Here is a 27,544-nt window from a genome sequence, read left to right on the forward strand (position 1 = left end):
GCTCCCAGTACATTTCCAAGCACAATTCAAAGTGTTGGTGCTGACCTTGAAAGCCCTAAACGGCCTCAAAGGCCCAGTATACCTGAAGGAGCGTCTCCACCCCCATCGTCCAGCCAGGACACTGAGGTCCAGTTCCGAGGGCCTTCTGGCGGTTCGCTCCCTGCGAGAAGCCAAGTTATAGGGAAGCAGGCAGAGGGCCTTCTCACTGGTGGCACCTGCCCTGTGGAACGCCCTCCCACCAGATGTCAAAGAGAACAACAACTACCAGACTTTTAGAAGACATCTGAAGGCAGCCCTGTTTAGGGAAGCTTTTAATGTTTAATAGGTTATTGTGTTTTAGTGTTCTGTTGGAAGCCGCCCAGAATTATTATTATTATTATTACCACAGTGGCAGGATCCCTCCCTTCCCCGCTCAGTCCCTTCCAGCTGCGGAGAGAGGGGTTTTATCTGGGGAATTTGTACCTGCCTTCCGAAAGGGAAGCGCTCAGGTGGGGCCTTGCGTCCTGGTTGCACAGCAGCTGCAGTTGTTTTCGCCGGCAGACCCTCTCCTGTAATCTCCTGGCGCCAGAATCGGAAGCAGGCCTAAACCCAAGGTTGCCATTGCCATTGCCGTTTTGGGCCAAGACGGCTCTAAAGTCTTATTTTTCGAGCGATGGACTGGCCATGATTGATTCTCAGTTGAACGTCTGTCTAGTTCAGAGGACAACCTTGAGTTCATTTAAGAGCTTTGAGAACTTTCCTTCTTGATCATATATTGGCCTCTTCCGAACTCTTTTTCTTGGGGGGGATCCTGCTCTGGCTGCACAGAAGAAGCATTTTGATTTCTGAAATTCAACCCGATTGTGCAGATTGAATATAACGGATGGAATTCTACAGGGTGGGGTCTTCGTGTGCAGAAACAGTCCAGATCCGGGGATCCCCAGAGGGTGGAGATATCAGGCACCACCGTCCTGGCTCCCAGGCATCTTCACTTGGTCGCAAGTGGCCGAAAGCCAGGTGCAAAACGCTCCTGGCGCCTGGCTAATTTCGAACGCAGCTTGGAAGATGGAGCAAGCTTGTTTTCTACTGCTCCAGAGGTTGAGACCAAACTCAGCAGATTCAGATTGCAAGAGAGGAGATTCTGACTAAACATCAGGAAGGACTTTCTGACGGCAGGAGCTATTCAGCAGTGGAACGGACTCTCTTGGAAGGCGGTGGACTCCCCTTCATTGGAGGTTTTTTTAAATAGAGAGGTCGGATGGCCATCGGTCGGGGACTCTTTAGCCGTGATTCCTGCTTTGCAGGGGTTAGACTAGCTGAGCCCTAGATGGCTCTGCAATTCTGTAATTCAACGAAGCTCCGATTAGCGGATTTGTGCCAAAGTTAGCGGTGGAGTTCCTCCAGATCTCATCTCGCGGCGTTTTTGCTGTGGCATGTCAGGCAGCTCCTCAGGTCAGCTCTGTTGGCACTGCCAACCGCTATTGTAATACTGTACAGGCGGGTAAGCAGAAAGCAGCCTTTATCTCCAGAAGTCAGGGCTGTGCCTGCCTCCTTCCACCCTCCCCCCCACCTCCCAAGGAACAGCTCCCCAGTATTGCTTAATCTGTGTTGCAGTTGCATGTCACTGATAAGGGGGATTTTTTCTGCTTCTTTCACGCCTGCCGTGGTCGAGGGAGGGGCAAGGCCTGGGCGGCCACCCAAAGCCAGCCAGAATCTCTGCACACCTTTCTAAGAAAGTTGGCCGCAGCAACACAGCTTGGCAACGCTCCTTGTCCCCTAAAAGGAAAAAAGAAACCCCTACTCAGGGCAGGTCTGATGCCTAAATATATCTCCTCCATCGCTCTTCTTGGGAAAGGGAAAGGACTCCTCCTGAAGGACAGGTGTCAGGTGTGCCTGCAGGAGCCAGGCCCTGTGACCAATAGGACTCTGCAGGACTGGGGCCTTCCTTTGTTCTGAAGAGGCATGGTGTGGCCACACAGGTGAGGCCAATTGGTAACTCACAGCACCTGGTGGCAAGAGCCAGGAAGGGATATAAGGTCAGCATTTTGCCTTCGGCTCTTTGCCACGGCAACAGGTTCTCTGCCTTGCTGCGTCTGACTTCGTGGCTCCTTGCTTCTTGATCCTCGGATGTCTGACTTCGTGGCTCCTTGCTTCTTGATCCTCGGACCCCTGACTTCGTGGCTCTTTGCTTCTTGATTCTCGGACCCCTGACTTCGTGACTCCTTGCTTCTTGATCTTCGGACCCCTGACTTCGTGGCTCTTTGCTTCTTGATCCTCGGACCCCTGACTTCGTGGCTCCCTGCTTCTCGACCCTCGGACCCCTGACTTCGTGGCTCCCTGCTTCTTGACCCTCGGACCCTTGACTTCAAGACTCCTGGCTTCCTGACCCTTGGACCCTTGGCTTCTTGACTCCTGGCTCTGTGAACCGGACTGTGACAACGGGTTTCAACATTGGGGGCTTTTTTAGGTTTAGGAAAAAACAGAGTCAGGTGAGGAGCAGGAGTAGGACATGAAAGCGGTGTCTCAAATTACGCATGGAGAAAATGGATGGAGAGAAGTTTTTCTCCCTCTTGCATGACGCTCGGGCTTGGGGACATCTGACGATCCTGAATGTTGGAAGATAGAGGAAAGAGAAAACGATGTCCTCCTTCAAGCAGTGCGTAGTTCAACTGTGGAACTCCCTCCCACCAGAGGCAGTGATGGCCATTGACCTAGACAGCTGCCAGAGGGGATTTGACAAATTCCTGGAAGGCTTTAGATGGCTCCTGGCCAGGGTGGCTGTTCTCTGCCTCCGCACTTGGGGTCAGGTTCTTACGACAGTGATGCTTCTGAATCCCAGTTGCTGGAAACTTTGGGGGGGGGGGAGTGGCTGTCGTGCTCAGGCTTTGCTTGCTGGCTTCCCATAATGGGAAGCTGTTGGCCACTGCGAGGACAGTGATGCTGGACTAGAGGGGCCCCCTTGGACCTGATCCAATGTTCATAAAACGCAAGTCCCCAGAGGAAGCTGCATCCCATTGCAGACTCCTACTCGCCGGACTCTGAGCGGGGTCACCAGTGTAAGATTGCCGCTTGTCCTTCCTGTGGACGCCCCCTTCCTTTCTGCCTAGTGTGACACAAAACAGGCCCCCTTCTGCTTATTACTTAACGGTTGCAAAGCAGCACGTGGGCTGGACGAAAGGGCCGTATGAGGAAGGGCAAGAGGGGCAGAAGAAGAGGAGACCTGGGGGGTGGGGGGCAGAGGAGACAGGGCAGGAAGGATGCAAAAAAAGGGGCATCATTGATTCTTCCCAGCAAACAATGGAATTTGCTCCAGCTAAATGGATGACTTCAGAGTAAGTTTAGATCAGGGTTTCCCAGGCTTGGGTCTTCAGCTGTTTTCAGACTACAGTCCCCATCTTCTCCAGCCACTGGTCCTGCTAGCTAGGGATGATGGGAGTTGTAGTCCAAGACAGCCGGAGACTCAAGTTTGGGGAATCCTGGTTTGGACAAGTGTGTGGAGCGTGACAACCATGTTCTCCCTCCACAGTCAGAGGCACCTTATAAATCTAGTTTTACGGGCTCCACAACAGAATGTCTGTTCACCAGGGGGTTGGACAAGATGGTCCCCTCCCAACGCTACAATTCTACGATCTCAACTACATAGCTTGAGTGTAGCTCGCTCTTAACAACAATACACTCTTCCCAGTTTGCAAGGAGGAGAAAGGGACACCGTGGAAATGGTATTAACTCTGGACTAAGGCGGAGCTTTTTAAACTGGGGTCGCCAGCCTGGTGCCTAGAAATCTCCACATTGACGCAGTTGGAGCCAAACCAGTAGCAAAATGCGGCTGGGGGATTTTGAACACTGCTCTTGCTGGGGGTCCCAGGCGGGTGGGTGGGGCTGTTGCATTTGCGTCCTGCTTTCAAGGCTTCCTTGTGTGGCATCTGGTTGGCCCCCGGGAGGAGAGGAAACTGGGCTAGGAGGAGCCCCTTTGGCCTGGTCCAGAAAGGCTTTTCTCACATCAAGCAGCTGCAGAGAAATAATATTAAAATTTTATTTATATCCCGCCCTCCCCAGCCGAAGCTGGGCTCAGAGCAGCTAACAACAATAAAAGTAACACAGCATTCTAAAATCAATTCATTCTCAAATAAATTCTGAATCAAATTAATGGCAACCATGGGCTAGAGTTCTATGAAGATTACCAAAGGAAGGGGTCAGACTGTGCCCTGGCCAAAGGCCTGGTGGAACAGCTCCGTCTTGCAGACCCTGCGGTAAGATGTCAAGTCCCGCAGGGCCCTAGTCTCTTGGGACAGAGCGTTCCACCAGATCGGGGCCACGGCCGAAAAAGCCCTGGCTCTGGTTGAGGCCAGCCTAACCTCCCTGTGGCCTGGGACCTCTAAGATGTTTTTGTTTGAAGACCGTAATGTCCTCCGTGGGAAATACCAGGAGAGGTGCTCCCAAATGATGAGAGGATTGAACAAATCCATGGAGGAGGAGGAGGAGGAGGAGGAGGAGGAGGAGGAGGAGGAGGAGAAGGCTGTCAGTGGTCCCAGAGGCTGGAAACCACATGAGGGGAGAGAGCTGCCCTTGTGCTTGGGCCCCACTTTCAGGTTTCCCAGCAGGTCGGACCCCTGGGACGCAGGACGAGTTGGGCCATTGGGCTGGTCCTGCATCCTCTTCCTTGGTTGTTCGGATGCTGGTGGCTCTGGGGACCACGCTGCCTCTTGCGAATTGCTTGAGCTCACCCCCAAAGGCGCATTCCTCCGTTGTCTTCCGAGACGGACGGATGCCAACAGCCACAGGTGCCCAGAGAGAGACCCAGTTTGTCTGGAGCCTGGTGTCCCCATCCAGGCTGGCATCTCTGCGGCTTCTTCGTCCCGGCCGACTGAGGGGCATTGCCCAAAGAGCCCCCTCCCTACGATATCCTCCTCCTCCTGCTGTGCCCCTGTCATCCTCCTGGCAGCTCCCAGCTCCCTTGCGCCAGCAGCAGAGTCTCCCTCAGGCTCTCCCTCGAGAACAAAACGCTCCCTTCTTCTCGGCCTCGTGCCGCCCTCTCCGGATCGTATGGCTGACAAAACGTTTACCCAGCTGGGCCCTCCCGGCGCATACAGTGGGCATCTGTGTCTGGGGCAGGGTCATGTGCACCAGCTGTTCTGTCACTATTGTTAACTTGGGGGGAGAGGCTGGCTCCGTTCCGCCATCTGCCAGGCTGCTGCGGCGCCCTCCTCTCTCTGCCTGCCCCCCACCCCATAAAAATGCTGCATTGGGAGATGGGGGCAGCAGCACAGGTGAGCTGGTCAGCATCCTCAGAGCACTGTTTGCACCCAGGCCAAACGTTGCTCTGCTTCTGAATCCCAGTTGCTAGAAAACCTGCACCCAGTTCCTTCAGTCTCTTCCTGCCTCTGCCGATCTTCAGAAGATTCTCCTTCCCCATTTGGCCTCTTCTTCAGAAAGATCAGGGCGCTCTGTGGCTTTTCTGCATCTTAGCTTAGCTTCCCACTTGAGTTTTGCAAAAGACTCTCTGCTTTCAGGTGGGTCTGTTCCGAGCAGCCTTCGAAATTCGCCAGGCACATTTTGCACCTGGCTATCGGCCACCTGCGACCAGGTGAAGGTGCCCGGATGGTACCTGACGTCTCCACCACCTGGAGGTGCCTGCCTGGCGATCCTTGAATCACACACCAGCAACACAACCTGTAGAATTCTCTCCCGTTGCATTTTTTCAGAATGAATTTCCAGAACCCAAAAGCCGTATTGGAAAATACAACTTAAGAGCTGCCTGGCCCCCAAATGGTGGCTAGGCCTTCTGTTTTGGCGACTGTAACCCTGGTTTCTGGGACGCGGGTGGCGCTGTGGGTTAAACCACAGAGCCTAGGGCTTGCCAATAAGAAGGTCAGCGGTTCGAATCCCCGCGACGGGGTGAGCTCCCGTTCCTCGGTCCCTGCTCCTGCCAACCTAGCAGTTCGAAAGCACATCAAAGTGCAAGTAGATAAATAGGTACTGCTCCAGCGGGAAGGTAAACGGTGTTTCCGTGTGCTGCTCTGGTTCGCCAGAAGCGGCTTAGTCATGCTGGCCACATGACCCGGAAGCTGTATGCTGGCTCCCTTGGCCAGTAAAGTGAGATGAGCGCCGCAACCCCAGAGTCGGTCACGACTGGACCTAGTGGTCAGGGGTCCCTTTACCTTTTAACCCTGGTTTAAGGAGCCATTTGGGGCCCCACTTACATATCTGAGCTTCTAACGCTTGAGATTTCCCCCTTGCAGAAAAAGCCTGTGATTCCCCTCACCCACGAACCGACCCATTTTTAATGCAAAATGCTTCAAGGAGCAAAAGCTGAGCCAGGAACTTGGAGGCGGGCGGGTTTTGTTGTTGTCCTTGCAGCTGCCAAGGTAGCCTCCTTGCGAGGAAGCCCACCCCAGTGGAGAAGTGGCTGGCCTCAGCCCCACCGCCTCTTCCTCCTCCACTGGGCTCTTGAGGAGCCTCTCTTCCTGGATACTTGGAAGGGCTGCTTCTAAATTTAGCTGCTGCTCCTCCTCCTCCTTGCAAAACATCATCTGAGCAGACACAAAGCAGAAAGCGAGCGCTAGGCCTTCCTGGAGCTGCCTGCTGGGCTTTCCACCCTTGGTGGACTTCTGAGAGGGAGGATTGCTTGCAGATTCATACACACACCAAAGGCCTTGTCTCTGTCGCCTTCTTCCTGTTAATGGAGAAATCTGAGTTCTCCCTTGGACAAAAAACAAGGACCCCAGCCAGGAAGACCAGAGCAAAACAGCAGCCAGTCGGCTTGGTCTTGATTGAAGACAGTCGCGACAGGACTCCCACCTGCCACCAGGTGGAACAAAAGAGAACCCACACTTTGATTAGCTGCTAATCCCCATGTTGGGGACGTGGGTGGCGCTGTGGGTTAAAGCACAGAGCCTAGGACTTGCCTATCGGAAGGTCGGCGGTTCGAATCCCCGCAATGACGGGGTGAGCTCCTGTTGCTCAGTCCCAGCTCCTGCTAACCTGGCAGTTCGAAAGCATGCCAGTGCATGTAGATAAATAGGTACCACTCTGACGGGAAGGTAAACAGCATTTCCGTGCGCTGCTCTGGTTCGCCAGAAGCGGCTTAATCATGCTGGCCACATGCCCCAGAAGCTGTATGCCGGCTCCCTCGGCCAGTAAAGTTAATTACAGCCTTTTGTCTTCAGCTGGGTTTGTTATTTCTGGAATGGCTACCTGTCTGGCACTCAGGTATCAGGAGGCCAGGAATTATCACTCAGGCAGAGGGGCTGCTGAGTAGCTATAGTATATGAATTTCTGAAGTTTTCCAGTGAGCCAGTACATAGATAGATTTATCAGTGAATTCTTACATTTGGTATCGTGCAGCAGAGGCCTTTTGAATAGAAAGGAAGAATCTGTGACCAGGTGTTTTGTGGGGGCAAATCACAAAAGTCACAAAAGCGATTGTGCTGGTTTTGGTAGTGGGCTGCATGTGCATGATATCTGCTGGAGGGGCAAACCCCCCCCCAACCTATACATAAATTTCTGCAACATTCCCCCAGGCGGAGGGGGGGAAGACTCCTGGAGGAGGGGGTCCGGAGGCATAGCTGGCCAGAGACTCCCAGAGGGTCAGCAGGGGCAGCCTGCAGGGGTTTGCCTGGCTGGAGAGGAAGCGGTCTGGTCTGACTTGTGATGAGGAATGGTTGTGGGAGTTGGGTAGGCTCAGCCTGGAGAACAGACAACATAGCCGATAGGACTCTAGGAAATGTAAATTGAATATTCAGCCACTTATTATTGAGGGGAAGTGCGTGGAACAAGTCCCAGTGTTTCGATTTCTAGGAACGGAGTTGAGAGATGACAGCAAAGACCTGATGAAGAGAGCACAATCTCTCAAAGGACCTGTTGATGGCATTTTACCATTGCACTGTGGAGAGTGTATTAACTTATGGCCTGTGTGTGTGGTTTGGGAGCTGCACAGTCAGGAGAAAAGCAATGCTGTCCAGGGTTGTAAAGACTGCGGAGAGAATAATTGGGTGCACTCTTCCCACCTTGGATCAAATCTACGCTTCCAGGTGTCATAAGAAAGCTGCAGAGATAGTGCAGGATAGTGCGCACCCCGGAAACGATCTCTTTCAGCTTCTGCCTTCTGGAAGAAGGTACAGGGTTAGAAACGCGGGTGGCGCTGTGGGTTAAACCACAGAGCCTAGGGCTTGCTGATCAGAAGGTTGGTGGTTCGAACTGAGCTCCGGTTGCTCGGTCCCTGCTCCTGCCAACAGCAGTTCGAAAGCACGTCAAAGTGCAAGTAGATAAATAGGTACCGCTCCGGTGGGAAGGTAAACGGCGTTTCGGTGCGCTGCTCTGGTTCACCAGAAGCGGCTTAGTCCTGCTGGCCACATGACCCGGAAGCTGTACGCCGGCTCCCTCAGCCAATAAAGCGAGATGAGCGCCGCAACCCCAGAGTCGGCCGCGACTGGACCTAATGGTCAGGGGTCCCTTTTCCTTTAAGGTAGTCTCTATGGGAGTATATTGTATTTTTTAGGGGGCTAACCAGGTTGGGATAGCTGGGATAGGAGGCTTGTTGGTTTCGAAGGTCTTATGTAGATTCCCCCCCCCCCCAATTTCATTGTTCTGTATGGGACAATGACAATAAAGATTATCGTATCGTATAGGAGAGCCACCTTCAGAAATCTGAAGGGCTTTCCCCTGTTAGATTGGACACAACCTTCTTTCCTGCTGCTGCAGAGGGCAGGACCCAAAGCGAGGGATTCAAACGAACTTTCAGAGGGTCAGAGCTGATTCACGGGGAACGGGCAGACTCTCCTCCCTTGCAGGTTTTTTAAGGCTCTCGGAGATTCTTCAGCTGTGATTCCTAGACTAGGCGGCCCTTGGGGTCCCAATTCTGCGACTCCAAAGCTGGGCCATGCTGAATCTCGAAACAGTATGCAGCATGTAGTTCAAATAGAATACACCACTCAAACCCCAATGCACCCCCAAAGCTTCCCGGGTGAGCTTGGAGTCAGTCTCAGCCTCCTAACCTCCCTCGCAGGGTCGTTGTAAAGAATTGACTGAGGAGGGGCGTGTGTGAACTGTGTCTTCCTCAGAGGAAAAGGCAGAATACAGTGGAATCTCGGTTGTCAAACGTAATCCGTTCCACAAGACCGTTCGACTTCCGAAACGTTCAGCAACCGAGGCGCAGTTGCCGAAATCCGTTGTGGAAAAAATGGAGAAACGCACCTCGGAAGCCGTTCAACTTTGAGGCGCGTTCGGAAACGGAAGCATTCGCTTCCCGGTGGTCAGTGTTCGAAAGCCGAAACGTTCGACTCCCGAAGTGTTCGGCGACCGAGGTTCCGCTGTACGAATGCAGTGGATCAGGTCTTCTGCTGACCTGTGTAAGAGAACAGGAGAGGCCAGCCAGATGGAGATGTCCGTTAACAACTTGGCCTCCCACCTGAGACCCACACGGTCGCAACTGGATCCCCTGGAGCAAAGAGCCTCGGAGGAGGCTTCTGTCAGCCAGCCTGAGTCACTTGGAAGTGTGTGTTTTTTTGGGGGGGGCTCCTTTTGGGCTCTGCAGGGGCTTCCTGACAGCTTAAAGACCCTGTTCTCTTCCTTCCCAGACCTCTCCCGAAACCGCTTTGCCGAGGTCCCCGAAGACGCCTGCCACTTGATGTCCCTGGAGGGGCTGAGCCTGTACCACAACTGCCTCCGCAGCATCCCCCCTGCCATCGCCAACCTCCAAGCCCTCACCTACCTGAACGTCAGGTAACTCGCACAAGGGGGAAGCCAGAGAACGGGCGAGGGAATGGGGTGTTTCTCCAGGGGTGCGGCAAGAGCTCTCTGGATTCCCTCACGTTGGCGTTGAAAGCCCTGCGCGACTCAGGCCCACTATATAGACCCTCCCAGGTTCTGAGATTGGCATAGGGGGCCTTCTCGGAGGTTCCTCTGCCCTCAGGGGGGTGGCCTGCCCCTGCAGAGCTGTGGGGCTCCCTCCTCCCCACAGAGGTGCTCCTGGCCCCTGGCTTTTGCCACCTGAGCTGTGTTTTTTTATGACCCACCTCGTTTCCCTGGTTGCGAGCTGTTTCGAATCGGCTTTTATTTATTTCTTTTCAGTTTCCCAAGGTTATTCCAGCAATAGCCCCGTGACGGCAACGCCGTTTCACATCTTTTCAAATTGCTTGTTGTTGTTTTTTAAAACAATTGTTAAGAATTTAAACAAAACATATTATCTTAAAACATATCACCCTTGATTCCCGCCCCCATTTCCCCCCCTCCCCATAAAATAACCCCCCTCCCTGCCCCCCCCGACTTCCCCCAGTTCCAGTCTCTGGTTTCTCTACAAATGCTATTCTCTGCATATTACAAAACTGTATAAATCCTTAATTTATCTGACTGATTATTGTCAATAAAGAGTTTGTGAGTGGTTATTCAAAACCTGCCAAGGAGTCCAGTTCACTTTGTTGTTTCTTTAAATACTTTGTAAAAGGTTCCCATTCATCTTTAAAATCACAGTTATCCTTGTCCCGTAGTTTATGTCTCAATTTTGCCAGTTCTGCATAGTCCATCAATTTCTCTTGCCATAGTTCTTTAGTCGGCGTTTCCTCGTTCTTCCATCCTTGTGCTATTAAGACTCTCGCCACCGTTGTCGCAGACATGAAGATATTTTTGAACTTCCTTGGCAGGTCTTTTCCTATGATCCCTAACAAAAATGCTTCAGGTTTCTTAACAAATGTTAGGTGGAACATCTTCAATTCATTGTATATCATTTCCCAATTTTTTTAAATTTCATTACATTCCCACCACATAGGGTAGAATGTCCCCTCCTTTCCCTTACTTTTCAAATTGCTTCTGATGCTGCAACCTGCCGTGGGACCTCGGGGTGAGAGTCGGGAAACAGAGAAGACAAAATGGAATAAGCGCCCCCGCTCCCTTCCTCATTCCCCAGCCCACCCATCCTGCTTTGCCAGTCTCCCCTGAGATTTGGGAAGCCAGATCTCTCCTCCTCCTCCTCCTCCACTGTTGTCTTCTTCCCTGCAGCCGGAACCAGCTCTCTTCCCTGCCCTCCTGCCTCTGCCGGCTGCCCCTCAAGGTCCTCATCGCCAGCAACAACAAGCTGGTCTCCCTGCCGGACGATATCGGCACCCTCAGTACCCTCCGCCAGCTGGTGAGTCGGCGACGCCGGTGGGTGGAATTCCTCCAGGACAGAGGCCCCCAGGAGACGGGCTCCTCTTGCTTGCCTTACCCCAGGGTTCAGCCTCGCTGGTGTCTCCACGCTGAGCTGGGCTAAAGCCACGTGGGGGGTGGGAGGGATGCCCAAGGCCCTCCAAACCTGAACCCGAAAGGCGTCAGGACCACCACCACCCCAGCTTCGATCCACTAGGACAACCCCCTGCAGACAATCCCCTGTATCCCTCTCTCACCCCAAATAACCTCGATGATGCCAAGGTAGAATTGTGGGCGGGGGGCCCCCTCTCTGCCCACTCAAACATACCAAGGCAACACGAGAACGGGGCCTTTTCTGTGGTGGCTCCCCATTTGTGGAATGCCCTCCCCGGAGAGGCTCGCCTGGCGCTACCGTTGCATGTATTTAGGTGCCTGGCAAAAACCGCCCTCTTTACCCAGCCCGTCAGCCATTAGACAATCTATGTCCTTTTAATTTTATTGTTTTATCTTTTTCATAAACTGCTCTGAGGTGGTGGTTGGTTTTAAAAAAAATAAAATAAAATTGCTAGTATGTAAGTTTTAAGAAATAGATAAGCTTATTCTCCCTGCTCCATGTGAGAAAAATAATAATAATAATGATACCCCACCCTCCCTGGCCAGAGCTGGGCTCAGGGCAGCTAACACCAGTAAAATTACAATTAAAAAATAAAATAGAAAAATAAACCAATTTAAAATACAGGTTAAAATGCAATTTAAAATGCAGCCTCATTTTAATAGTAGCCCATAGATCAAGACCATAAGGGGAGGGAAACATAAGGGTCAGGCTGAGTCCAAGCCAAAGGCCAGACGGAACAGCAGCTCTGTCTTGCAGGCCCTGCGGAAAGATCAAGTCCCACAGGGCCCTGGTCTCTTGTGAGAGAGCGTTCCACCATGTCGGGGCCAGTGCTGAAAAGGCCCTGGCCCTAGTTGAGATGTCTCCAAAGCAGTCTCAGTACTGGCACCCCTAAGGCTCTCTCCCTGCCTCCAGGGCTCTCCCTCCCCCCCCCCCTTACTGGGATGGGGCTCGGCTCACCTGCGACCTTGCCCCAAATCCTCTTTTCTGCCTCAGGACGTCAGCAGCAATGAGCTGCAGTCCCTGCCGGCGAGCGTGGGCGGCCTGGAGTCTCTTCGGGACCTCAACGTCCGGAGGAACCAAATCGCCGTCCTGCCCGAAGGTCGGTACCTTCCCAAAGCCTTCCCCCTTTGCCAGAGCTATCTGGGCACCGGCAGATCCCCTGCTTCTAAACTGGCGACGGAGGCAGCCCTCCCTGCCCCTCTTCTTCCCTTTGCTCACGGACACCTGTGCTTTGCCCCACCTCAGAGCTGGCGGAGCTGCCCTTGGTGCGGCTGGACTTCTCCTGCAACCGTGTCGTCCGCATTCCCACCTGCTACCGCCACCTGCGGCACCTGCAGTCCATCCTGCTGGAGAACAACCCTTTGCAGTTCCCACCTGCGCAGGTAACAGGGGAGCAGGGGGGCGGGCGGCTGAGAGCCGAGACTGCTTGGAAGGCGGGCGGGCCGGAGCCGGCCTGTTGTTCTCCCCACCCTTTCCATTTATCCTGCCCTTAGTGGGGGCTCTCAGTGGGGCCTGGGGGCCAGGATGTAACAGGCTGGCGGGGAAGGCAGGCGTGATCCGGCAACTCGTCGCACCTCCTCCTCGCTAAACGGGGCAGGCGGCCTTCGTTTTGCGGGGGCCACCGCCGCCACCCTGTGATCCAGCGCCTCCGTTCTCCCTGCAGATCTGCTCCAAAGGCAAAATCCACATCTTCAAATACCTCAACATTGAGGCCTGCAGCAAGGCACGGCCGGACCTGGCAGAATTCGCACAAGGAACCCGCCCCGCCGGCTTCGGGACGTGGTAAGGCGGGCAGAGGGGGGCCTGGGAGTCTCTGCTAAGCAGCTGCTGCCCCATAGAAAGGGGCAGCGTGGCTCTGGAGTTGCTTTAGCCGCCGGATTGGGGCCGGAAGAGCATTGTTTCTGTGTCTGTTCCCACAGCCTCCCGGACGATTTCTACCCCGTGCGGCAGTACGGCGGCCTTGACTCAGGCTTCAACAGCGTCGACAGCGGGAGCAAGCGGTGGTCGGGGAACGAGGTGTGGGAACGCCTTCCTCCTTTCCTTGCGGGGACATTTTTTACAGTTACGAAGGGGAGAGAGGGACGGGCTTTACGGGGGCCCTGATCCCTGCCTCGGCGGCCCTCGAAAACCTTACGGCCAGAGGAGCGTGATGTGAGCCTCCTGGCCCGGTTGTGTCCCATCCTAGTCACGCTGTTATAGGATTGCAGGGTTGGAAGGGATCTGCAAGGCTCATCCAGTCCAGCCCTCTGCTGCTACTCCATAATGCCTGAGAAGCAGCCAGTGATCACATCTAAGTAATGCCTGGCATTCCCCAGCCACTCTGGGCGGCTTCCAACAAAGTACTAAAATACAGTAGTCTGTTAAACATTAAAAGCTTCCCTAAACAGGGCAGCCTTCAGATGTCTTCTAAAAGTCTGGTAGTTGTTCTTCTCTTTGACATCTGATGGGAGGTCGTTCCACAGGGCGGGTGCCACCACTGAGAAGGCCCTCTGCCTGGTTCCCTGTAACCTCACTTCTCGCAATGAGGGAACCGCCAGAAGGCCCTTGGAGCTGGACCTCGGTGTCTGGGCAGAATGATGGGGGTGGAGACGCTCCTTCAGGTCTACTGGGCCTTTGAGGCCTTTTAGGGCTTTAAAGGTCAGCACCAACACTTTGAATTGTGCTCGGAAATGTCCTGGGAGCCAGTGTAGGTCTTTCAAGACCGGAGTTATGTGGCAGCCTTTCCGGGTCACCTTCCAAGGTAGCCCCACGAAGAAGGCTATCCAAACCCTGCTTAAAATACGAAGGAGAGTCCACCGCCTTCCAGGGCCATAGAATTCTAGCATCATAAAGTTGGAAGGGACCCCTGTGGGTTATCTAGTCCAGCCCCCTGCAATGCAGGAATCGCAGCTCATGAATCAAGCTGCCTCTGCTTAAAAGCAAAGGAGTCTGTTCAGCTGTCGGGCGGCCCTTACCACCTGCCGTTTGCTGTTTCTCTCTCCTCCTTCATCCTCCCTTGTTCTCCCTGCTTCTCAGTCCACAGATGAGTTTTCGGACCTCTCCTTCCGCATTGCTGAGCTGGCCAGAGACCCCAAGCAGTTGAGGGAGAAGCGCAACGGGACAGGTGAGGAGCCAGGCAGATGGAGGGGGTGGTGTTGCTAACAGCAAGATCTGACTTTGGGCCTGGAGGGAGGGGAAAAAGAGGGAGACCTGAGCCCTAACCTGCTTCCTTCCTTCCTTCCTCCGTTCCCACAGTGGATGCGGCTGACCTGGAGCAGATCGACTACATTGACAGCAGCGTCAACGGGGAGGAAGAGGAGGATGAGGTCTCCGTGGGAAAGCCAGAGAGCGCCTCTCTGGGGATGGCACCCTCCGAGGTGAGAATGGAGCTTGCCCTCCTACTGGCAGATCTTGCAGTTACTCTTGGGTCCTCCCGGGGCAGGATTTTCCCATGTCCTGCTGGGAGAGTTGGAAGGGAGGGCAGGGGTAGCGTCCGAGGATGGTGAGGCCCCTTGCATTCTCCACAAGCAGAGGAGCGACTTGGGGGTCCTGGGCGGGCATTGTGCGGCGTTTGGGGGCTGGGGGTGGACTGGCGGCAAAAGCTTCTGAATCAACTTGTTTTGCTTGAACAAGATGATCACCAGGTTGGACTGCCAATAGGAAGATGTCCTGACCACCTTCTCGTCTTTGTGTTCTGCCGGAGGGAGTTCCACAGTTCAGCTGTGAAAAAGGGGCTTTGTTTTCTCTGTCCCAGTTCCCCCAATGCTCCGCTTCTTGGAATGAGTTCTGGCGTCACGAGAGAGGGATGAAAGCTTTTCCCTATCCGCCTTCTCCTCCCCGGGCGTAATTTTCTAAGCTGTCACATTGCAGCTTCAACTAGCAAATTACTTCCTCCCTTCCCCCCCCCCTTTATTTGCTCACGTTTTCTCTCTTCTTGGCCTCTTCTAGGACTTCCAGAAGCCCAGGAAGAGCTCCTCAACTTCCCTCCAGAAAACAGGACTTGTGGAGCAGGGACCGACCGGCAGGTGTGTGGCGCCACCTTGCGGCCAGCTCCCCGCACAAGCGGGCGGGATCTCGCGCCAGATGCAGCCTTGTCCTGTGGGGTCTCCTTTCCGTCTCCTCCAGCTCCCCTTCCTCCCAGGGTGCCGTTGCCCCCTACTCAATCCTGAGCTTGGGGTGTGGGGTCCTCAAATCCCTCTTGGCTGCCGGGAATGGCCCAAACCCCACATGCTCTTCTGGGCTTTGAGCCCACTTGCTGTGGGGCAGTGTTCCCTCGTGCTGAAAGGGGAGAAGCTTTTCTCTTTTGCGGGGGGCCAGGCGGGCAGCCAGTGATGGGCAGTGTTAACGGAGAACTCTGAGGGCCCCCTTGGACAAAGAACAAGGACCCCAGCCAGGAAGACCAGAGCAAAACAGCAGCCTGTCGGCTTGGTCTTGATTGAAGACTGTCGAGACAGGACTCCCACCTGCCACCAGGTGGAACAAGATGGAAGCCCCGAACAAAAGAGAACCCAAACTTTTATTAGCTGCTAATCCCCATGTTACACACCCCCCAAAACTACATCACTCATACATCACGGTTACATCATGAAAGGGGAGGTCTGGTGGCAGGAATCTGAGCATCCTGGACCCTGCCCCATGGTTCCCCTTGCCCTCCACCAAACACCCATCAAGTGGAACAAAAGAGATATTTACATTTCCCTGTTTCCCAGCCAAGTTCATCCCACCCTTTTGCCTTCATCTGGGTTTGTTATTTCTGGAATGGCTACCTGTCTGGCACTCAGGTATCAGGAGGCCAGGGATTATCCCTCAGGCAGAGGGGCTGCTGAGCAGCTGAGCTCACAGGTCTATATGAATTTCTGAAGTTTTCCCAGTGAGCCAGTACGGAGATCCATTGATCAGTGAATTCTTACATTTGGTATCGTGCAGCAGAGGACCTTTGAATAGAGAGGAAGAAACTGTGATGAAGCGTTTTGTGAGGACAAGTCACAAAAGTGATTGTGCTGGTTTTGGTAGTGGGCTGCATGTGCATGATATCAGCTGGAGGGGCAACCCCCCCAACCTATGCATAAATTTCTGCAACAGTAGCGACCCCCATGCTTTTTTGTGTCCTTTCCTGCTGGGCGTGGCGGTTGTCCCCCCACGGTCTCTGCGACACCCTGCCTCTTGCTTCCCCCTCCACCAGGGCCAGCCTTCCCCGGCCGGAGCCATTTGGGGAGGAGCGCCGTCGCCCCGAGATCCTTCAGCTGTGGCAGGAGAGGGAGCGCCAGCAGCTTCAGCAGCGGCCCCTGTGGAGCCAGGGGGCCGAGAGGAGGGAGAGGTAACGGCCAGGAGGGAGGGGTCGGGGTTGGTGCTTCTGCTTATTTCTGCCCTTTGTGGCTTAGGGTCCGCGTATTTATGTGACCGCCTCTCCTGGTCTGCCCTGCAGAGGACCTTAAGGTCCATGAAGAACCATAGTTTAGAGGTCCCGGGCCCTAAGGAAGTCAGACTATCCTCCGCCAGGGCCAGGGCCTTCTCAGTGGTGGCTCCGACCTGGTGGAATGCTCTGTCCCAGGAGACCAGGGCCCTGCAGGATTTAACCTCCTTCCGTTGGGCCTGTAAGACAGAGCTATTCCACCTGGCTTTCAATTTGAATTCAGCCTGATCTTTTATTTCCCTTCTCTTCCTTCCCCCTCCCTTTGTATGAAGATAACCTGCTCTGAGACCCCACAGCTAATTCTCCCCTGGCCTCCTCACTGGCCCAAATAGGACCAACTCAGCCAGCTACCCCTGGGGATTATCTAATTGATTTTTGAATTTTGAATTTTATTGTTATTCATGTTTTTACTTTATTTTATGCTGCTTTTATAATTAAGTATTTTGAAGTGTTTTAAATTTGTTGTTAGCGGCCCTGAGCCCGGTTTTTGAACCGGGAAGGGTGGGGTATTTAAATTATTATTATTATTATTATTATTAGCAGTATTTGCATACTACTCTATCATAAAAAATGCAGCAATAAAACCATGCCATAAAAGACACAAGAAGTTGGAAGCAGACATTGCTTAACCCTCACAGAAGGAGGTGCCCTTAACTGCCTGCCTGTAGCCCCAAGCCGCCGCCCCCCCCCCCCGCCGTCCCCAGTGCCTGTTAGAGAGAGGACTTGAATCCAGGCCTCCTCAGCCCAATCCTCTGCCCACTTTATGCTGTTGGCTGCTATTCCTATCGCTCTCTTCATCAAATAAATAAGATGGGACTCCCGTCTTAAAACCCAGAAGCCGGTGGCTGTTTCTACAGTGGTACCTTGGTTTTCGAAACGTCTCAGAAGCCAAACGTTTCGGAACCCGAACGTCGAAAACCCAGAAGTAATTGCTTCCGATTTTGAACGCACCTTGGAAGTTGAATGGCTTCCTAGGTGTATTTTTCTTTTTTTTCTCCATTAACTTTGTTGACTGCCCTTTGCACCCTTGGTTGTCGAATGTTTTGGAAGCCAAATGGTCTTCCGGAACTGATCACATCCGACAACCGAGGTACTATATTTTGCTTCATACATAACACTGGTCTTGAAAGACCTACATTGGCTCCCAGTACGTTTCCGAGCACAATTCCAAGTTTTGGTGCTGACCTATAAAGCCCTAAACGGCCTCAAAGGGCCAGTATACCTGAAGGAGCATCTCCACCCCCATCATTCTACCCAGACACTGAGGTCCAGCTCCGAGGGCCTTCTGGTGGTTCCCTCCCTGCGAGAAGCAAAGCTACAGGGAACCAGGCAGAGGGCCTTCTCGGTGGTGGCGCCCGCCCTGTGGAACACCCTCCCACCAGGTGTCAAGGAAATAAACAACTACCTGACATTCAGAAGACACCTGAAGGCAGCCCTGTTCAAGGAAGTTTTCAATGTGTGACATTTTAATGTATTTTTTATCTTTGTTGGAAGCCACCCAGAGTCGTATTATTATTATTATTATTATTATTATTATTATTATTATTATTGCATCGATAGCCCAGCCTCTTCCTCCAAGGAGCTCCATGTGGTGTGTGTGATTCTCCTCCTTCTCCTCCTTTAATCCCACAACGACCCTGCGGGGTAGATTAGACTGGGAGGCAGGGATGACTGGCTTCACGGCCGATTGCAGGGATTTGAACCCGGGTCCGACCCTGTAACCGCTGTGCCAGCCTGGCTGTTGGGAAAGGGGGTGCTGAGTGATGCAGCCCTTCCACCCAGGACACCAGCTAGACGGGTCCAGCCTCTCTCTCTCCTTGACTCTGGGTTTCTTCTCTCTCCCACGGCAGCCTGGCAGAAAGCAGCAGCAGCATCAGCAGCAGCCTCTCCCAGCTGAAGCATCGGAACCAGGTAAGGACAGGTGAACGGAGGGAGGGGGTTTGCATGTCTCCCCCTGTGCCTGCTTTCCATTCAGAACATTTTGGGCGCTCTTCACGTGGTTTCACAATGAAGGCTATCCAATCCAGCTGGAAGCACCTCCTTTGGCTCCTTCCTGGGATTATATATGGACTGTGCAGCTTGGGGGCTCTCCCTGAAAGGATTAGGGGGCTCCAGCCTGCCTGGAGCATTCCTCTCCCGGGGCCCAGGGGACCGCACTGGGCTCTCCGACCACCGACCGCAAAGTTCTCAATGCTCTCCAACTTTCAAAGAATCATGACCTTCTAGGCTGTGGGACATAGATCGCCAGGAACTAATCTCAGCTGCGGGGGAAAAACATGTTCCCCTCTTTATTTTCGACTCCCTTGGGCGTAGGAATTTAACCTTAATTATTTACAATTTTTGTTTAACCCGCAAGAAAGAAGGGCTTTTTCGCTGGCTAGGTTCAATTCTAATCCTTCTAACCTCCTTTGGGGTAGGTTTGCGGGTTTGGCAGAAGGAGACAGGATCTGCCCATGCGATGCCCACCTGGTAGAAACTCTAGCTCACATGGCCCTTGAATACAAAATGTATGATGATCTCCGCCAACAATTTCTAGACCATCTATGTATTCCAACATGGAAACCAGAGACAGAGGTCATACGCTTCTTATTACAGGGGATAGACTAAGAGCTCACCAAGATAGTAGCTAAGTTCCTCTATTTGATTTTTTTTTTGTCGCTGAAGTATGCTACAGGATCCTGCCCTTGCTGGAAACCCACAGAGATGAAACGGGTTGCTCTTCTTCCCTTTGGCGGGTGGCTGTGCTGTTGAAGTGGCGACGAGATCGCACTGGCCTATTTATTCTGAATGTATTCTGAATCTTCCTATGTGACGCCAATAAAGGTTACTTGACTTGGCAATGAAGGCTCCCTGCCAGACAGGAGGGCTGGCTTCTTTTGTGTGTAACTTGAGCCACATCGCTCAGGTGTCTTCCCCTCCCTTTGTGTAATGACATGAGCAGAGCCTGCTGGGATCAGGCCAGCGGTCTGCCTAGTAGTCCAACATCCTGTTCTCAAAGTGGCCAATTGCCCCTAAGGACCTAGGACTCCAGATAGACTGCCACCAGGCCTGGGGGTTCCATAAGAAAAGCTGTGCTGCTGGTTCAAGCCAAAGGTTTATCCCAGCACCCTCTTCTCACAGAGGCCAACCAGGTGTGTGGCGTTCCCAAAGCAAAGAAGGATTGGACTCTGATTAATAGAATACACACGAGGCTTGACCAGCAAGACTCTGGGAGGAGTGCGTATAATAATAATCCCTCTCCACCCCTTGGCCCAGGTCGTTTTATTCACAAAAGAACTTTTACACAGTGTTCGTAAGAACCAATCAGATTTCCCCTGAGCGTTTCAAAAAACCCCAGTGGGACAAAGTTAAAGATTAAAACCACAAAGAGCTGATTTGAGCATGCATAGTAAGGTAAAGGTAAAGGTACCCCTGCCCGTACGGTGTCCGACTCTAGGGTTGTGCGCCCATCTCACTTAAGAGGCCGGGGGCCAGCGCTGTCCGGAGACACTTCCGGGTCACGTGGCCAGCGTGACTAAGCGGCATCTGGCAAGCCAGCACCAGCGCCTCACACAGAAACGCCGTTTACCTTCCCGCTATAAAGCGGTACCTATTTATCTACTTGCACTTAAGGGTGCTTTTGAACTGCTAGGTGGGCAGGAGCTGGGACCGAAAGACGGGAGCTCACCCCGCCGCGGGGATTCGAACCGCCGACCATGCGATCGGCAAGCCCTAGGCGCTGAGGTTTTACCCACAGCGCCACCCGCGTCCCAATATGCATAGTAGTTCAGAGTAAATAAAATAGGAAACAAGGAGGAATGTTTTTAGGAAACTCCGGAGGTCATAAACAGGAGAGGCAGTATTCGCCATCTCCTTGTGAACTCTCTTCCTGGCCCTTAAGATCTACCTAAAGATTAAACTACATCAAAGTAACCCACTATCCTTATGTACTGAGGATGCCCGATGAAGCAACTGGCCTGTGTTTCAGAATGCTTATACGTGCCTGTCAGGCGTAGAGAAAGCAAATGGCAGAGGTGGAGAGGCCTGTGGGATTCAATCAGAAATTATTGTCAATGAATCAAACCCAGTCAACGCCATGCTTCCATAGCGGACACAATGGCTTGCTCCATATTTCATAATTCCTCATAGCAATCCCACCTGACCCCCACACTCTGGATATTTGCACCCCTACATTGGGGCCTGCTGGAAACCTGCAAGCAGGATCCGAGCACAAGAGCCCTTTCCCCTCCTGGGGTTTCCAGAAACTGGCATTCAGAAGCATCACCACCTCCAGTTGTGGAGGCAAACCATAGCCATGGAGGCTAGAAGCCATGGGTAGCCCTCTCCTCCTCCATGAATTGGTCTAATCCTCTTTTAAAGGCATCCAAGTTGGCGCCCAACGCTGTGGCAGGGAGTTCCGCAGTTTAACGATGCGCTGCATGAAGAAGGACTTGGTTTTATCTGTCCTGAATCCAAGTAACGGTGCCCCCTTTCCCCACCCCCAATCTCTCTTTTAGGGACCAGAGCAGCTGTCCGGCTCCCCCAGGCAAACTCTGCACTCTGCAGGTGAGTTCCTCCCAATATCTGGAGGGGGGCGGGCACGGGTGAGTCTCCTGGCAAGCAGAGGGGGAAGCTTTTATTTATTGTTTCATAAAACCTGGTAAGAAGCAAAAGCTTCAAAGTGGTTTGCAGTGGAAAACCAACAGCCATAATTCAAGGTGAAATAAAGGTAAAGGTAAAGGTACCCCTGCCCGTACGGGCCAGTCTTGACAGACTCTAGGGTTGTGCGCCCATCTCACTTAAGAGGCCAGGGGCCAGCGCTGTCCGGAGACACTTCCGGGTCACGTGGCCAGTGTGACAAAGCTGCATCTGGCGAGCCAGCGCAGCACACGGAAACGCCGTTTACCTTCCCGCCAGTAAGCGGTCCCTATTTATCTACTTGCACCTGGGGGTGCTTTCGAACTGCTAGGTTGGCAGGCGCTGGGACCGAACAACGGGAGCGCACCCCGCCGCGGGGATTCGAACCGCCAACCTTCTGATCGGCAAGCGGGGATTCGAACTGCCGACCTTTCGATCGGCAAGCCCTAGGCGCTGAGGCTTTTACCCACAGCGCCACCCGCGTCCCTTTCAAGGTGAAATAGCGATAGACTAAAAACAAATTGAAACTTGCGTTGACTTTCTTAGCATCTGGGAAGGCTACTCTAAACTCCAGGGGTGGATTTTGGGCTTTCAGATTTCAGAGTCACCCCGTGTGACACCCTGCCTCTTGCCTTCCGTTCCACATCATGGTTGTTGCATGCACCAGACAAGGCTTTGCTCCAGTCAGCAATCGGGCTGCAGCATTCTGCACTGACAGCCGCCTCTGGTTCAGGTGTGAGGGAAGCCCCACGTTGAGGGATGCCTTGAGGCCTCCTTTCCTCAGGTGCTCAGAGCCTGCAAAGCGGGGGGTGGGGGGGTCCCTGGCAGGCAGTTTGCAGGACTAGTGCAGGATTGAGGTTGGGGAGGGCAGTACAAAGTCCACACAGGAATACAAATAAGACTGTTTTTTTTTCATCCCACTTGCGGAGCAACTCGGAGGTGAATGAAAAGGAAAATGAGTAATGACAAGGATTGAGAAGAGGGGACTGAAAATATTCTTAATATGAGAGCAGCAGAAATATTCGAGGATTAGACTCCTGCCGATCAAAAAGCATGGCTACCCCCCACAAAAATTTATAATTTGGAAAACAATTGGATTATATGATATGTATTGTTATAATTTGGATTGGTTGGTTTGATGTGTTTAATTTGGTAATATGAAAACTTAATAAAAATTATTTTTAAAAAAAAGAGGTTGGGGAGGCAGGAATCTGAGGGTCTCCTCTGGGGAGTCAAGGGGTCCATTTGCTCCCTGCCATCTCCTCCAGTGCAAACGCCCAGCTCAGCGCCCCCTTCCTCGTCCTCTCCCTCCTTTGCAGATCCCGTTCACCCGGCCTACCCTTCGTCCCGGGAGCCCGGCTCTGTGCAGAAGCCTTCCAGCTTCCTTTTCCGCTCCTCCTCACGGAATAACATGCAGCGAGGCTCCGGTGAGTAGGGAAAAGAGGAGAAGCCTCTGTAGGGACTCGCCCCCTCCGTCGGGCAGCGGGGCTGCTGGGCCCTCTGCGGCCACCCATCTCCCCCCTCGCCCCAAAGGGTGTGGCCTCCTGACGCAGCCGAACGGGGCTTGGGATCGGGGCCAGTGCAGGCTCCCAGAGGCCCCCCTCCATCAACATGGTCCATGGCAGGTTCACAACCCCACAGCATCAATTCTCGCCAGCGAAATGGGGCTGTGGCAGACCGTGATGTCCCCTTGTTTCTTTTGGTTATCTCTCGCTTGGACTACTGCAATGCGCTCTACGTGGGGCTACCTTTGAAGGTGACCCGGAAACTACAACTAATCCAGAATGCGGCAGCCAGACTGGGGACTGGGAGCGGCCGCTGAGACCACATAACTCCGGTCTTGAAAGACCTACACTGGCTCCCAGGACGTTTCTGAGCACAATTCAAAGTGTTGGTGCTGACCTTGAAAGCCCTAAACGGCCTCAAAGGCCCAGTAGACCTGAAGGAGCATCTCCTCCCCCATCGTTCTGCCCGGACACTGAGATCCAGCTCCGAGGGCCTTCTGGCGGTTCCCTCCCTGCGAGAAGCCAAGTTACAGGGAACCAAGCAGAGGGCCTTCTCGGTGGTGGCGCCCGCCCTGTGGAACGCCCTCCCACCAGATGTCAAAGAGAAAAACAACTACCAGACTTTTAGAAGACATCTGAAGGCGGCCCTGTTTGGGGAAGCTTTTAATGTTTAATAGGTTAATGTATTTTAGTGTTTTGTTGGAAGCCGCCCAGAGTGGCTGGGGAAACCTAGCCAGATGGGCGGCGTATAATTATTATTATTATTATTATTATTATTATTATTATTATTATCATCATTTGGAGCGAAGGGCACCCAGGTTTATTACAGTTTACGTGTTGCATTTCCACCCCACCTTTTGCTCAGAGGAGCTCAAGGTGCCCCCCCCCCAATTTTTATCCCCTATGGGGGAGGCGAGGCTGAGAGGCAGTGACTGGCTCCCGAGGTCACGCCCAGTGAGCGTCACAGTCCAGTGGGAACATTTGAACCCAGGTCCTGATTGAACCCTCTAATCACTGCACCACGCTGGCTCTCCTCCTTCTGGTACCCTTCTGCCTGCTTTGGAGTAACCCCCACATCCATCCAGCCCTCCAGGCCCCCCCCATTAATTTCAGGAGGGCAGAAACTGCGAGGGGCACGATGTGGATGTAACTTGCGCCCTTCTGCATGGCAAGACCTGGCGCTCTTCCCAGGCCTCTGAATGAGGTACTGGTGGCTTTGAGCTTTCCTCCCTCTTTCCTCCCCAGGTTCCTTCTCGCCCGACCTCTCCCCTTCTGAGCTCAGGAACCAGCGGAGGCTGCGTGCCGGATTGCAGGCCCAGGACGAGAGGGAGCATGCGGCTCAGCTGCGCAAGGTACAGACCCCCAAAAGCCAGGAGGAAGCAGCTTCCAAGGTGGCGCATCTCCTGGCGGCTGAACTGTAAACAAAACCTTGCATTAGGAATATGATGGGCTCAACAGGTATACCGCCCCATACCCATAGCTCTCAGGGCGGCTCACAACACAGAAGCGCAATAAAAAAGGAAAATGCAGAATAAAAATAAGAGCAAATACAGTGGTACCTCTGCTTGCAAACGGGATCCGTTCCGGAGGCCCGTTTGCAACATGAAAAGAGCACAACCCGAAGTGCCATATCTGCGCAGGTGCGTGGCACAGTTTGGCGCTTCTGTGCATGCGCGAAGCGCGATTTAGCACTTCTGCGCATGCATGAGCGGCGAAACCCAGAAGTAACCCTTTCTGGTACTTCCGGGTCGCAGCAGGACGTAACATGAGGTATGACTGTACGTTCCTGTGCCGCTTTATATTTTTGAGGAAGAAAATGTCCAAGCGATTTAAAACCTTTGTTGACACATCAGACGAAAAATTCAGAAATACAGGCAGCAACCGTTTGAGGCGCGTTCGAATCGTGCCCAACTCAGGAGTTGGCAGAAAGCATCTCTAGAAGGGGCGGTGCAGGGTGTTGGCTTTCTCGGCGGTGATTCAAAGACACGTGATTTCACCGAAACGCAAGGTGCCTTGGGGCGTTACCCCCCGTGTCGGTGGGGTAAAAGTAAAGGGACCCCTGACCATGAGGTCCAGTCATGACCGACTCTGGGGTTGCGGCGCTCATCTCGCTTTACTGGCCGAGGGAGCCGGCGTGCAGCTTCCGGGTCATGTGGCCAGCATGATTAAGCCACTTCTGGCGAACCAGAACGGAAATGCTGTTTACCTTCCCGCCAGAGCGGTACCTATTTATCTACTTGCACTTTGACATGCTTTCGAACTGCTAGGTTGGCAGGACCTGGGACTGAGCAACGGGAGCTCACCCCGTCACGGGGATTCAAACCGCCGACCTTCTGATTGGCAAGTCCTAGGCTCAGTGGTTTAACCCACAGCGCCACCTGCATCCCCATGTCGGTGGGGAACTGCCTGTAAAAACATTGCAGAAGGCGCTGAAGATGGAGTAAGCGGGGATGGCTTGAGGGGGCAGCAACGGAGGGACGTTGCGGGTCTGCTCTGACCTCCCCAGTCAGAGGCAGTGATGTGTCCGAGTCCCAGAAGGACCGGCAGGAGGCGAGAGGGATCCGCTTGCGCTGGGATCCTGCTTGTGGCTTCCCCATTGAGGCCTCTGGTTGGCCACTGTGAAAACAGGAGGCTGGACTCCCATGAGCCCCCAAGGGCCTGATCCGGCCGGCTCTCCTTACGTTCTGCCGTTCCTCGGACGCTGAGCCTGACCCAGCAGGGCCCTTTGTAAGTTCTTGCTCTCTTCCGGTAAAAGATGACCAGCATTAGTGGCACACAGCTCCAGAGGATGCTGAGAGCTGGATGTCCAGTGAGCCCTCGATCCCTGGCCTGACTGCTCCTCCTCTCCCCTTCTTCCCCGCAGGCCATCGAGTCCCAGCTGAACGTCACCCTGGCCGAAGACCTGGGCGAGGCGCTGGCCAACGGGGTGGTCCTCTGCCAGCTGGTCAACCACCTGCGCCCTCGAGCGGTGCCCTTCATCCACGTGCCCTCCCCGGCTGTGGTGAGCCTGCCGGACCCCCAAGTCCACAAGAACGTCCCCTGTGCTCCTGACAGATCAGGGTCTCCCAAGCTGCCCCCTTGGGCCCATAAACTCTTTTTTATATAAATTTATTTGGTTTTGCAAATTAATAGTTTTCCAATCGCATATCCAGCATACAACATAAAAACAAGCTTCTCCTGGACTTCTTCTGGGAAGCTTTTAATGTTTAATAGGTTATTGTATTTTGTTGGAAACCGCCCAGAGTGGCTGGGGAAACCCAGCCAGATGGGCGGGGTATAAATAAATAATAATAATAATTATTATTATTATTATTATTATTCCCTCCTCCCCTTTATGAGTCCTATTGTTAAGCATTTCCTCCTACATCTTTCATAATACAGTGGTACCTCGCAAGACGAATGCCTCGCAAGACGAAAAAAATCGCAAGACGAAAAAACTCGCGGAACGAATTAATTTCGTCTTGCGAGGCACCACTGTAATACAAATCTCTCACATCTCCCTTATATCGAAAATTCACCATGAAACTACAAGGGTTATTCCAGTCCTACTAACGATGTTTACAATGGTCTTTAAGATAAGTTATAAATTTTCCCCATTATTAACATTTTGTGTTCCTGATGGCAAAAATGGCCGGAAGAATCAGAAATCAGGAAGACCTTGGACCCATAAACATAATAATAATAATAATAATTTATTATTTATACCCCGCCCATCTGACTGGGTCTCCCTAGCCACTCTGGGCAGCTTCCAACCAAATATCAAAAACAATACAGCGTCAGACATTAAAAACTTCCCTAAACAGGGCCGCCTTCAGTTGTCTTTTAAAAGTAAAATAGTTGCTTATTGCCTTGATATCTGCTGGGAGGGTGTTCCACAGGGCAGGCGCCACCACCGGGAAGGCCCTCTGCCTGGTTCCCTACCCTACGAAGGACATAATTCAGAATAGCGGTTTTGTTTCTACGACCCACTAATAACAATAGAATTCAAAACGGTAGCAATTGCTGCCGATTCAAAATTCGGTTTAAGCTACTTAAGTTTGATCAGTTCAACAAAACGGATGGGCACTGGATCCCAGTTCCCTCCTGGCACCGCCCCCCCTAGCCTCTGAGCTCCCCCCTAGGTGATGCTCCTGCCCCAGGGCAGCTAGACCAGGCCTGCCCAGCCCGAGGGGTGCGAGAAGCTGCCTTAGGTCATTGCATCACCCAGCTTAGTACTGCCGGCACTGGCCGGCAGCAGCGGCTGCCCAGGACTTTAGGCAGAGAAGAATCCCCGCCAGCCCAGCCCGGGACCTTCTGCGTGCCAAGCGGGTAGCCCTCCTCTTGGGCATTGCTGAGTTGCCAACCTCTCTCTCTCTCCCTCTCAAAACAGCCAAAGCTGAACGCCATCAAAAGCCGGAAGAACGTGGACAGCTTCTTGGCCGCCTGCCGCCAGCTGGGGCTCCCGGAGGTGAGGTTGGGCATCTGCGGGGGTCTTATATGTGTGCTGCTGCTTGCTTGTGCCTGCCAGGGAGGGAGGATTGGGGGGGGGACACACACAGGAAGACCCTCCTTTGAGAAACGGCCCCCAAGCCCTGTTTTTACACAACACACACACTCTCTTTCCATTCCTGCTCACGCATTGCCCCCACCGACTCCTCCCCCAGTACAACTCAGAACCGTAGAGTTGGAAGGGACCCTTGAGGGTCATCCAGCCCAACCCCCCGGCTCGGGCAGCCCCCCAACCCCTGCTTAAAACACCTTCTAGGGTGGAGAGCCCGCCAGTTTGCGAGGGGGTCCATTCCGCTCTCAAAACAGCTCTTGCCGCCTGAACGTTATTCC

At 53.2% G+C, this 27,544-nt stretch overlaps 1 protein-coding gene across 2 annotated transcripts in view; it reads left to right on the forward strand.

Moving 5' to 3' along the window:
• LRCH4 (leucine rich repeats and calponin homology domain containing 4) overlaps positions 1–27,544 on the forward strand; it is a 63,257-nt gene that overhangs the window by 34,385 nt on the left and 1,328 nt on the right. Inside the window, exons 2-17 of one of the 2 annotated variants that reach the window (XM_053360995.1) lie at positions 9,555–9,699; positions 10,972–11,098; positions 12,206–12,311; positions 12,458–12,594; positions 12,876–12,994; positions 13,132–13,228; positions 14,228–14,315; positions 14,447–14,568; positions 15,140–15,216; positions 16,374–16,508; positions 18,467–18,515; positions 21,101–21,149; positions 22,541–22,648; positions 23,972–24,078; positions 25,590–25,727; positions 27,096–27,173. In XM_053360995.1, the coding sequence (XP_053216970.1) occupies positions 9,555–9,699; positions 10,972–11,098; positions 12,206–12,311; positions 12,458–12,594; positions 12,876–12,994; positions 13,132–13,228; positions 14,228–14,315; positions 14,447–14,568; positions 15,140–15,216; positions 16,374–16,508; positions 18,467–18,515; positions 21,101–21,149; positions 22,541–22,648; positions 23,972–24,078; positions 25,590–25,727; positions 27,096–27,173 (1,682 nt within the window). Of the gene's footprint in view, positions 1–9,554; positions 9,700–10,971; positions 11,099–12,205; positions 12,312–12,457; positions 12,595–12,875; positions 12,995–13,131; positions 13,229–14,227; positions 14,316–14,446; positions 14,569–15,139; positions 15,217–16,373; positions 16,509–18,454; positions 18,516–21,100; positions 21,150–22,540; positions 22,649–23,971; positions 24,079–25,589; positions 25,728–27,095; positions 27,174–27,544 lie in introns of both variants that reach the window. The other variant, XM_053360994.1, reaches the window with a different exon arrangement.

This window comes from Podarcis raffonei, chromosome 13, assembly GCF_027172205.1.
Source record: "Podarcis raffonei isolate rPodRaf1 chromosome 13, rPodRaf1.pri, whole genome shotgun sequence".
NCBI lineage: Eukaryota > Metazoa > Chordata > Lepidosauria > Squamata > Lacertidae > Podarcis > Podarcis raffonei.